This window comes from Melanotaenia boesemani, chromosome 20 (genome assembly GCF_017639745.1).
Source record: "Melanotaenia boesemani isolate fMelBoe1 chromosome 20, fMelBoe1.pri, whole genome shotgun sequence".
In the NCBI taxonomy this organism is placed as follows: domain Eukaryota; kingdom Metazoa; phylum Chordata; class Actinopteri; order Atheriniformes; family Melanotaeniidae; genus Melanotaenia; species Melanotaenia boesemani.
Genome location: NC_055701.1, coordinates 15711378 through 15723929, shown reverse-complemented (window position 1 = coordinate 15723929; position 12552 = coordinate 15711378). Strand labels below are relative to the sequence as shown.

Here is a 12552-nt window from a genome sequence, read left to right as displayed (position 1 = left end):
GAGGGTGGCTGCAGGATGATTCGTATCATATATCAAATAACTTTGTTTTCGTGCTGTGCACAAGTTGCTCTGATCTGACAGCATGATCTTTGACGGAAACTGACAATATAAAGGAATCTTTACCATGAATTAATCATAATGTTCAATACCATGATTAATTAAGAAAGCAAGTAATCTTCACATCCCTAGTTGCAAGTTTCAAAGCAAACCAAACAAAGGTCTGAAAACCTTCAGAGTTCCCCTGATTATCCTGGTGTGAAAGTGACAGCATTCCTCTCCTAAAGATCCAACAACTGGTCTCCTCAGTCCACAGATGTTTACGGATAGCTGTTAAAAGATTAAAAGGTGCTACACAGTGGTAACCATGATCCTGTCCCAACATATACAAGATATGTTGCTACCATCAAATTAAAGATCAATTAATACTTTTCACAATAAAATGAAAACTCCTTTTTTCTATCATTTAATGGGTGTTCTGTTATCAATAAAAATACTGGTTTATGAGGTTTGTAAATCATTACAATTTGTTTTTATTTACATTTCACACTTTGTCCCTGCTATTTTGGAATCCCAATTACAGAACACTATTTCTAATTTTCCCATTCTCAAAATTACTCTTATATATCTTGAATATCAGGTGGTGGTTCCTGTTGTAGGTGACCAAAGTAAACATACAATTTAACCTGTAGCATGTGGAAATGTAAAAAAATTAAGTTGATCTGTCACAAGCCTGGCAATCTTGTCTATCTTTTGTGTCAGAGAATCATTTGAATCATTTATTTACAACACTGATTGGTTTGATTTAATAAAGAAAATGATGAATGAATAGATAATTACATGAATAAATCTATTTTTCCACACCATAAGAATGAATTTTAAGTACTGGTGAGGAAGGAGCCCTTCTTTAAAGCAGTGCTGGATGACAATACTAATTAAATTTGTGTGGGAGTGAAATTTGTTTAACTCAATTTTTTCTTTTTAGTAGGTTACATGACACACACACAGGAGAGTGCCTTGAAGGAGAGTGACTCAGTTTTTACTACTGAGACAGTTAGCTGGGCAAAGAGTGGATTATAAGCTCTCATGATAAAATTGAGGACTACTCAACTGTCTAAAGATACCCAAAACATTTACAGCTGACATGCTACTAAATTTAACGCAATCGTTAAATAAATCAGTTCAATTTTTTTTTTCTTTTTTGCAAACAATATTTCTTAGCCAGGTCTGACTATAAATAGCTCAGTGTCACTGAATATTAAATACAATTTTATGCAGTTGCTATTTAAAGTTTCCTTATGGGCTTCATTGTTAATTACTTAGCAAATTACACCCTAAAGCTCTTAGCATTACTTCTAAATGAGGATGTGAAGGCTTCTGCATGTTTCTCATGAGCTATAGCCTGTGTGTAACTGCTGCATGGCTGTTGTATGAAAACTGAGGTCTGCACATGAGAGCAGACTCTTGCTTTCTTAAATTATGCAGCAACACAGACATAAAAGAAAGAGCTTTAGCTAGCAGCATTTAATATGTGGTTCCCCCCAACCCCTGCCTCGCTGCCTCATAACAACATGCAGACTCCACACTTCTTCCACCCCACTGACACAAGCAAGAGGAGAGAGCTAGAGAGTTTTAATTAACACTTTAAACAAGGAAAAAAAAGGGATGTTAGTGCTTCACTGAATGCCTAACAAAGGGGAAGTTACAGCATTAATTAAAAATGCTGCATTGCATTTCATGACAAACTTTTTCCTGTTTTAATGAGACTTTGAGAGCAGATCTGACTGGAAGTGTAACAGAAGCCTTGTTTAGTTCCAGCGTAAAAATAATGCCAAGAACATGTCCACCACATGAAAGCTCTTTTCTTTAAGGTGAAACACACAGTCCTCTCCTTTTAACACCCTTAAATATTACTTAAATAATTTCACTCACATCTGTGTATCTGCTCTCTCTTAACAGACGTGTCACTTCCATTTTTAAATTTTATTGTAGTCAAACAGGAAGAGCAGTGTGATCCTCATTGAGTCATCTGTTGACCGAGAACCTTTGAAGAAGGTCTAAAAATAGTCTTCACCTCTAGTATTGCCCTATGACCACGCCTACTTCCTGTGTGTGTGTTGTCTCATTGCCATGTCAGAATTTTTCAGCTGTACAGCAAAATGCATCAAAGAAAAAGGACAAAATGTCCATTCTCTCCTTCCTGTCTGCACTTACTGCATTTTACTCTGTAATTAACTATATATCCACAACCAAGTCAATATTCACAAAAAACAATGTGTTTTTCATAAATAATAGTAAAAATTCTCTGTTTGGGTTGCTTACCAGTATGTAGGTCAGTGATGCCACCAGCTGTGTTGCGTTAAAGTTGTTTGGAAGCTGCGACACTGTCTAATCATCCTGATTATTAGAAAAAACATATTGTTTAAATGAGTGAAGACAAACAGAGGTTGAGGGATCTTAAAGTAAAGGATATGACTATTTCTAGAAGAGTCCTTATATTTCTTTAGACATCAGCTTCTAGATCAAAACTTGTGACTCTTCATCCAGGCTGACTGTTGTGCCGTTTACAGGTATGGGAGAGTGAACTATGTCCTAGCTCGAAGACTGGAGCTTCTTAGAGAGGTGGCAAGATTACAGGAGAGTTTGGGTGTCCCAGGAGATGTGTCTTACACCTGTGAGACAGCTGGGCACTTCTACCTCTATCAGGTAAACATTTATGTGTATTTTGTTGTTGACTTTCTGGTTCAGCTTTATGCATAACCTTGTACATAAAAGTGACAGAAATTCCAAGTTAAATTTGTAATTGCATAGAGGTTAAAAAAAGAACCCTTCTGAAGTTAAGATGTTTTTTTTCTCACAGTCATCTGCTCCTCTCCATTCTCTATTTAATAACTACCAATCCTTAAATTTTTCCATTTGGATTTTGATATTGATTTACAAAGCCGTGAGCTAAGGTGACTCAGGAAATGTTTTGCAGAATTTATTAGAATGGATTTCCGTAATGGCTGTCCTTTTTCTCAGACCTTTCATGCCAATCAAATAGTAGCATTATTGAAATTTCCACTCCCCAGACCCTTTGTATTGTTTGCCTTAGAGTGCACGTTACTAAGCATTCTCAGCATACTGTTTATTCCTGTCGCTTCATTATTAGTGTATTCTTAGACTCTGAGAGAAATGCCACTGCAGACAATTATTTTCTTGCACTCCCTTTCTTCACTGGATGGATTATAAAAAAAATCTTTTTTAAATAGGTACAGGGTGTCTGTTATTGAGAGCTCAAATAACCTACCTTCCTTTGGAATCTGGAAAGTTTTAGCTGTCACTTAAATAATGTGTTGTATCATTTCACAAAAGTGAGATATTTATTAAAGTAGTTAAAACCAGAGAATTAGCTTGTGTGTTTTCAAACCACATCCTATAGCAGATATTTGTTATCATTTAGTTGTCTTACTATACTTGCAGTATTTAGTATCCTCTATTCCTGTTATTACCTAACCTCTAGCTGTGGATATATGATGTTGTCATTAATGTGGTTTGCCAGCCTTTTATTTGGCTCTAACACACCACTGTGGTTCTGTGTTAATTTGGTGTTTCAGATACTGTATTTGCTTTACTTGTGTATGTGTAGTAGCTCTGAAAACAAACCAGCAGAATGTGACATTTAAATCTTTGACCATGGCATTCTGCTTGTGATACAAGATAATGGTGTGTGTGTGTGTGTGTGTTTTGTTTTTTTTTTGTAATCCATACAGACAGATAATTAATATGATATAGGCTAAGTCCTCGAGCAGTCTCATTAATGATTTCCTTAAAGTTGATTTTTTTTTTACAAGAGTATTTATAGAGCCAGGCCTCCCTGCTGTTTGGTTGAAGCTGGTTTATTAGCTACTCAGTAGGGAGACCTCTGTGAGACTGAGGCGAGCTTTTCTCATTTGTTCAGGTTTTTTTTTCTCTCTCTCTTTTTTTTTATATTTGACTGATTCTGTAAAAATACAGGATGCACTAATTGGACAAGGCAGGGCTGTGCAGAACCCTGTATGTGCTCATGCAGCCATTTTTTGTAGACAGCAGATAGACATCAGCTAAGCATTGCAGTGTACATTCTAGATGTATTGTGCCTCACTAAAGCCACTGATTAAAAGAAACCATATTCCTACAGTCTTTTAATGTAAACATAAACATATAATCCACTCCATCTTCTGTGCAATTAAAAATGACCATGATTAGGTCTCTGTGTATTGTAAAACGGAAACAAAAACACGTGAAATTTAAAAATGCACAATTTAAAGAAGAAATATCACAGCTGGAACTCATCCAGAAGGGGTTGAATGAAAGTTTTCTTTCCCCACTCCAGGTAATGTCTCGCTGGGAGGAGTACATGAGCAAAGTCAAACCTAAACAGGGCATGCAGGTAGAGGTGGAGGCTGTTGCTGCATACTTTCCCTTCCAAAAGTACTTTTCCAACGCACCCCAGCCTGTGTTCAAGGGCCGATCGTATGAGGAAGACATGGACATCGCAGAGGGCTGCTACCGCCACATCAAGAAAATATTTACCCAGTTAGAGGTAAGAAGGTCACTCACATGTTAGAGTCCACTGGTTTCCTCACTGCTGAGCAACACTCAGTGGGATGTAAAGAGGCTACTTGAATGCAGCATGGAAAAGTGAATTTATTTATAGAGCACACGTCACTACAACTAAAGTTGAGATAACTTACTGCCTTCTTATTCTTTTTGCTGAAATACAGTGAAGCTGTGTCAGCTTATATAGATATATATATATATATATATTTTTTTTTTTTTTGTTATTGGGTCTCTTGTGTTTATTGTCATTATTTTATTTGTTTATATTTTTCCGCAAATTTTCACGAACCCACAGCTGAAGATGTGATATCATTCCTCTTCAGCTCATCAACCATTTCAGTAGAAATAACAAAAACATTTCAGATTTATGGGAACACCAAGATGGTCTCCAAAAAGCAATAAAGAAGTTATTGGCTAGAGGTAATATCCTGACATGTGTGGTGACCTTGATTTATCAGGCTGGCCTCTGTATCACTGCATCACCACACCTCTCCCTCCTCCCTCAGCCTCACCCATGCAGCAGTGAAATCTGCACACCCATTAAGAGGTGCTGCTGAACGTGGTGCAAGGTACAAGCACCATCCTGCTGCAGTTGCTTACCTGTCTACCTTTAAAATGTAAAAGCCGCTTCCAATGAGCTGTCACAGGACTATTCTGAGAATCTGTTGCCTGACAGACAGATGCAGTTTGCCGACTGGGTTTGTGTGTAGACACTTACTTCTCTGCGGTTCCCCTGTATTTACTGCTTTTTACTTATTTTTCTTTTTCTTTCTTCCCTCTTGACCCTCTGTGTATCCTTACTGTCTTGATTTAACACTTCAGCCTCTCTGGAGCCACGGAGGTTAAAAATAGACCTCATCAATATTGCATGTTTTGATTGGTTTAATATTAATACTAAAATAGTAACTCATCAAATATTAATACCCCAGTGCTGTCCGAGTCTACTTCTCTCTCCCTCCCTCCATCCCTGCCTCTACACAGCTAGTGCAGCAACCTGAAAATAGCCTGTTTACCCCTTACTGCTCTTCTGTGTCTTCCCCACAGCATTCATTGTAATGCAGTGATATCAACATGCTGAAGGGAACTGATTTGTATTTTGAACAAAAACTGTCCCTGGCGCTGTCATTGCAGTAGAGGCAGAAGAAGAACATCTGTGCCAAAGTGCTCCAGTTATTGAACAATAAACTGCACCCAGTATAATCTTCCACAGAGGAGCTGGTTGGCCTCTTTATTACTGCACCACAGTAAAGAAAAAGCTCACTTCTAATGACAGTATAAAGAAGGGATGAGGTTGGTGATAGCTTAATTATTAAAGCAGTGTTGTCTGTGTTTTTCCAAGAAATGTTTTCAGGTATGTTGGTATTAGCTGGGGGGGGGGGGACTAAAGCATACAAGGTGCCAGGATGGCATATTGGTGCAGTCAGATTGTGTAGCAGGTAGTCATTTATTAGTATTCAATTATTTGCTTTTTCTGCCTCCATTTGAATCACTTGCTCCACAGTCATTAGTGATACTCACATCATGTCAAGAGTTCCTTCGCCCCCTGGTGTGAGCTAGTCTTTGCTCGGATCCAGCAAAGACATTGTGTTGCTGGAGTCTGTGCTTCAAAAGAAAGAACTGATTCTAAGTAGGTTCACGGCTAAACCAACACTGATACCACTTAAACGGAAAAACCCACTAAGTTTCCCCCCAAAAAATCTTGAGACTTTTTGCTGGTTTTCTAGTGTACTTTCTGTGTCATCATTGTCATATTATCCATCATTACTTTATAGTAATAATTTATTAATTTGTCATCAGGTACACAACAATACATTACATTAGCTTCATTAACTATATTTTGTAAATAATCTAAATTATGCCATTTTACAAAATACTGCTTTGACTTCTGACCTTCAACTCTCCCCTGTCACCATCTCTGATAGGAGTTTAGGGCCTTTGAGCTGCTGAGGAGTGGACTGGACCGCTCGAAGTATCTGTTGGTGAAGGAAGCCAAAATCATTGCTATGACCTGCACACATGCTGCACTCAAACGTCATGACCTGGTGGAGCTGGGATTCAAGGTGAACTTTTCTCCTTTGACGTTAAGACTGGACAGCCCTGTTAATTTTGTGTTTACTGCAGTCCGTTTGGATATTTTAACCACTTGTCTATCATCTCTAACAGTATGACAACATTCTGATGGAAGAAGCTGCGCAAATTCTTGAGATCGAGACCTTCATCCCTCTGTTGTTACAGGTAACCCTTTCCAGACTCTCCCTCATAATGTTTCATCTTCATGTGCACGTATGTAATTTAGAGTTTTTTTTGTTTTGTTTTTTTTTTTGCATTTGAAAATTTGTATTTATGAAACTTGACACAAATCCCCCAGTGCTTAAGCTTTCTATTTGACTTTTCATGCTGTGGTCTGATTGATAGGCTCCACGTATGGTAATGGTATTTCTCTCAGGTAGTTGCACTAAAATTGTCTGAGATAAGCTAATTTCTTTGTGCAGTGATGTCACTAAGCACATCAGATTATTGACCAGAAGTCCTTTTTATTATTTATTTCTTTTGTTTTCAAACATGAGCCATAGTCTCTAGACTCAGAGCATTCTCACGGTTTTTTGCATTGGCATACAGTCGAGTTACAAAGACACTCTAGATAGAATCATGCTGGACAACATGAGAGAGTTATAATGGAAACAGATTGCAAATGTTGGCGGATGTTAAACTGTCGGGTGGAGAATCATAAAGTTAATGCAGTTACCTTTGCAGTGAGGCTAGTTAGATTTTGAGGTTAATTTTTATTGTATCTTCCCTTATCTGTAGAACCCAGAGGATGGATACAGCAGGCTAAAACGTTGGATCATGATTGGAGACCACCACCAGCTGCCCCCAGTCATCAAGAACATGGCCTTTCAGAAGTACTCCAACATGGAGCAGTCTCTCTTCACCCGATTTGTGCGCCTAGGAGTACCCACCATAGACTTGGATGCACAGGGCCGTGCACGCGCAAGGTGGGTCATCAGAGCAGAAAATGATAAGTCAGATTTGACTGACTTGATTGAACACAAGCTGGTGATGGTGCCTGACTGAAAAGGCAGAAAATTAAGAATAATGTAACTTGATGTGTTCCTGTCTCTTCCGTAGTCTTTGTAACCTTTACAACTGGCGCTACAAACATCTTGGGAACCTGCCTCATGTGCAGGAACTTCCAGAGTTCCAGGTGCCCAACCCTGGCCTCAGCTTTGACTTTCAGCTAATTAATGTGGAGGACTTCAATGGGGTGGGAGAATCTGAGCCAAATCCTTACTTTTACCAGGTCAGTAGTCCAAAACTTAACTACACAAATACACAAAATCAAACTAATAATTGTACTAGTAATTTAATCCATATAAACATTTTATAGGTTTAAGCTAACTCTATCCCGGGATCACAAATGATTTCTCAAATGGCTTTAAATTACGTAACACAGAAATGAACAAAATAAGCAAATAATAGTGTGTGAAACACCCACAAAGTACTGTCCCGTATCATATAGTGACATCAGTGTGTCTAGACGGGACTAAGTAGCATCCAAGTATTATTTGTAACATTGCATATGCGTGAATTTATGCAGTCACATGAACAGATAAGCAGCAGCGGTGGAGTAATTTGGTGGAGAAGAATTTGACAGATTTAGTTTTCCCTTTTTTTTCCCCCGTCCAGCATTTTAGCCACATCTTATAGTTTTAAGTGCTTCTATTCACCACTGCTTCCTTCAACACAATGATCCATTTTCGTTAGCTTGATTAAGGACTGATAGAGTTTTGTGTTGTTTTTATGTCGTGGTGCAGTTTTTCCTCCGATCATCAATAACAATGCAATCTTATACGAATTGCAAATATCACGTACATCCACAGAGTCATTGTTTTAAGTGAAATAACTGTTAGGTTGGATATTATACTGGTATCCTTAATATCAGTAACACCAGTACAATGTTAGATGAACTGAAATAGGTCATGTTACACAATGTGCAGCTGTTGCTGAACAAAAAAATACACTCCTTCACACTGAGAAACACTCACGCACACTTAAATTCACCAGAGCAGAGCATCATATTCTTTGCTGTTCTCCATTTCCTCTAAATTGGTTATTGTACAGAAGCTCATTAATTTTTAAATTTCTGTGGTTTAGCTACCAGTCCAGATGATATATTCATCACTCTGCTTATTCTGCAGCTAACTCTGGCTGCCTAGCACAGACCAGTGGGTTTGTCCTTCACACCAGGATCCAGATTGTGTTTCATCATGACATTGCTGAGACTCCAAGACGGTGTGTGGGTGGGAGGGATGGGTGGGCTGAGTTGATAATGTTGTTTACTTTTGCACACCAAGCCAGCACAGGAGACCAAATGTTAATGTCAAATGTAACAGCAAAAGTATTGAAATATTTTGCAATCCACTCAGAAAAACAGTGTATTTAATTAAAGTTATTTCATACAGATCAAGAAATGTAAAAGTAGAATATAAGAGGTAGAAGATGCACATTTACTTACAACTGTTTCGTCATAATGAAAATGCCTAAATTGAACTTTATTTAAGGTGAAAACTGTCTTGTCTAATTATGAAAAACTACCAGATAGAAGCTATTAGTTTAGGATTGTAATCTGCCTGGGGATATCAAATTGCTTTATGAGCATCACAGCTGCATTCAACGCTCAATACTCATGTCCCTGAAGCTTCTTATTATTCTTAAATCCAGACCATGTGCACTTCTCCAGGCACCAGGTCACATGAACCTCAACTCCATTTGCCTGTTGCCATTTTCAGGCTCCTCAAGGGAATCGCTAGACTCTTTCCAGGCCTGACACACAACTCATATACACAAACCACTCACATCGTCTTTCCTAGGAGAGATTGGATACATTTGACACAAGAAAAGCAGCAGTATGTGACCATACTGAATACATCTCACAGCTGAACAAACAGCCTCAGTTAGTGCTCGGTACTTGCGTCCCAAAATGCGTATGTGCACTTGAAGAATGCACAGTGCAAAGGTTGATTGCTATTTCTTTGGCTCATTAGCTAAAGCACTTTCCATATTAAGGCTCAGTCCAATGATAGCACTTCAGCGTTGTCAAATGGCTCATGAGCAGTAAGATACTTATCTAAATGCACATCTTCTGCTGTTAGAAAATTGACTTTCTCATCCACTACGGCCAAGCATTTCTGTTTCATATGCTATCATTTTATATTACATAAGAGCCATTGGTATGATGTGCTTACAGACAGTCCAGATTTATCAGTTAATTCCAGATTTCTTATTCCTTTTTAGTAGGTTGTATCTTGATGACATTGAGCAATATCTTCTTTCCCTTCATCCTCTTCAGTTCTTATGTTACCTCAGGCCACTGGCTCAAACTCCAGTGGTAGGTTTGCCCTTGTTGTTATGGTTACTGACATCTTTCGGGTGTTAGGACATTAGATCTTATTCGGTTAAACATGCACATGGTGTATGCAAAGTTGGACATGTCAGCCAGAGTTCAGCTTATATTTTTTTTGTATGCATGAGATGGTAATGTTTGTGGTTCTCTGGACAGCTTTGCCTGTAAAAAACTGTAAAGTTTGCATTCAGATGGATAAATAAAAAACATTCACTTAAACATTACTGACTTTAAGGCAATGTTGATACGTGATTATCAATTTATTAATACATTTTAAAGACCCCAGATTTTAGCTTGTATTTCTTCATTTGGTTATTGTTTTATTTTTAAAAACATGGTGTGATTTATTAAAGATACGTGTGTTTTTTGTATGCAGGTAATGGGAAGCAGAACAAAGACTGTTATTGTTTTTGATGTGCTGGTTCCAGTGCAGCTGGATCAGGAAGTGTTGATGAAGCTTGCATAAATAACTAGCAAAGATGTGAGGCTGCAGTCCACATTTAATTGAAACTGGATGAATAATGCATACTGCTGGCTTGTTTCATTTCTGTTTTTTTCATCGCATTTGAAGGGCAGAGGGTAGTGTTAGAGCAAGGATGCACAATGCTGAAAAATGTGTTGTTTTATCCTTCACGTTCACTCAATCTGGGAGATCTCTGATGTAGAATTTGGCCTTTGATGTTTGGTATAGGAGTTCAGTGAAGAAAGAATTGTTTCAAGTAGATGAGTCTACATGCCACGGCTATACATTTATTAGAATGAGTATTCATAAGCAAAATGTTGGAGAATAAAATCCTTTATAATTTTGTTTGAACATCACTAAAACCACAATTACCTGTTCCTCACCTAATGTTACTCATAGGCACAGTAGAGATATGCCAATCATCCTTTTTGTTTCCATTGAGCGGGTCCACAAATAGGACACTTTGTCCCATCTGACTACTTGCTGTATCAGTTAATTCCAGCCCAAATTAGAAGAAAGTTAATGCATGACTGGGCTTTTATCAGGCTGACAAGTTAAACTCATGACAGGCGATTAAGGGGTAGTAAGATGAGAAACAGGAGAAACAAAATAGCAGAGCTTTGGGTGTTTTTGAGTAATTCAGCCTACCAATTCTCCTCAGTAACATCTATTTTTTGATTGTCACTCACTAATACACACTAGGAGATAATTTTGAAGTCTTTTTCACAGGACTCAGATGATGCACTTCATCTTCAGTTAGGACAATCTGATTTTATTTTTACCACGTTCTCTTTTTCTTTCTGTGAAGAACTTGGCTGAGGCGGAGTACTGTGTGGCTCTCTACATGTATATGCGTCTGCTGGGGTACCCTCCAGACCGCATCAGCATCCTTACAACCTACAACGGACAAAAACACCTGATCAGAGATGTCATCAACCAACGCTGTTCTGGAAATCCATTCTTTGGCCAGCCTCACAAGGTAAGAGCCAGCAAGAATTGTTAATTACAAGTGGTTGTAAACAAACAAAAAAAAAACAAAACAAAACTTTTTACATGCCTCATGAGTGAAGCAAAGGCTAGTCTTGCATAAAGAAAGCAGGACTGTGAGTCTGTAAACTGAAACTTGTTAATAAGTCGCTAAAGCTCTAAATTAAATCAATGCTGTGTTTAGCAGTCCCTCAAGTATTTGACCTATTTAATTGTTGTAAATAGATTTTTTTTTGCTGTTTTTACCTTTCAATCCTGTGATGTTTGTGTGCTGTGTAGCAACACTGTAACGCATTGGACTTCCCATGTGACATCACTTAAACTTAACACATTTCTTCTCCACAGTCCCACCAATCATGTTTTCACAAGATGTGCTCATAAATAGTTTCTTCACACACCAGATACCAGCTGCAATCAGTGCACAGATCTCTAATCCTCCTTTGCAGTGAGAACGAAATCCATAGTTCCCAATTCTCACAAGGTTTTTAATGCATTTACTTCCTAATAAAACAAACATACACACTTTCCTCTGTAATCCTGTTCAGTACATCTATGAATTTTCTGTTACATATTTTTGCTACTGATTATAAGTGCTGTTGTGTTACATACAGCTATGTTTAAATTCAGTTTAATTTCTGTGGTTGTCATTGATGTGTGAGTCATTGAGGGACTTGATTCCCTACATGGTGACATGAGTTTAAAAAGTTTAAAAAAAGAAAGAAAAAAATGGTATATTTTAAAACCATGGCTTCATTGTCCAGCTGCATCAGATCATGAGACTGTTGGAGCAGCTACTGGTCATAAGACCAAATGGAGCAGGACATTTCTTTTTACTTACCAGCTAACTGCATACCTCAGTAAATCACACCCAGGATGAAACAGTTTGTATGATTAAATAAGGATTTTGGGGGTTGGTGCCAGGGATCATGTAAAATCTATTCTCTGCATAACTCTTAAATACACAGTTGGATTGTCTTCAGTTATTTCATGTTATTCCCCTGAACTCTTCTAGTTTCTCCTGATTTTTTTCTCTACACTGCGTTTAGTCAGCAGCCCTCTGGCGGTCTCTCATTCCTTTTCTGTTTGTACTGCTAAATCGTTTTACTCGCTAGCTTCAGGT

At 38.0% G+C, this 12552-nt stretch overlaps 1 protein-coding gene across 3 annotated transcripts in view; it reads left to right on the top strand.

The window, feature by feature from the left end:
• Positions 1-12552, top strand: part of aqr (aquarius intron-binding spliceosomal factor) — a 50365-nt gene that overhangs the window by 22684 nt on the left and 15129 nt on the right. For all 3 annotated transcript variants that reach the window (XM_041971429.1, XM_041971428.1, XM_041971430.1), the window contains exons 26-32: positions 2568-2703; positions 4352-4561; positions 6501-6638; positions 6742-6813; positions 7387-7574; positions 7708-7879; positions 11254-11424. In XM_041971429.1, coding sequence (XP_041827363.1) covers positions 2568-2703; positions 4352-4561; positions 6501-6638; positions 6742-6813; positions 7387-7574; positions 7708-7879; positions 11254-11424 — 1087 coding nt within the window. The remainder of the gene's footprint in view (positions 1-2567; positions 2704-4351; positions 4562-6500; positions 6639-6741; positions 6814-7386; positions 7575-7707; positions 7880-11253; positions 11425-12552) is intronic.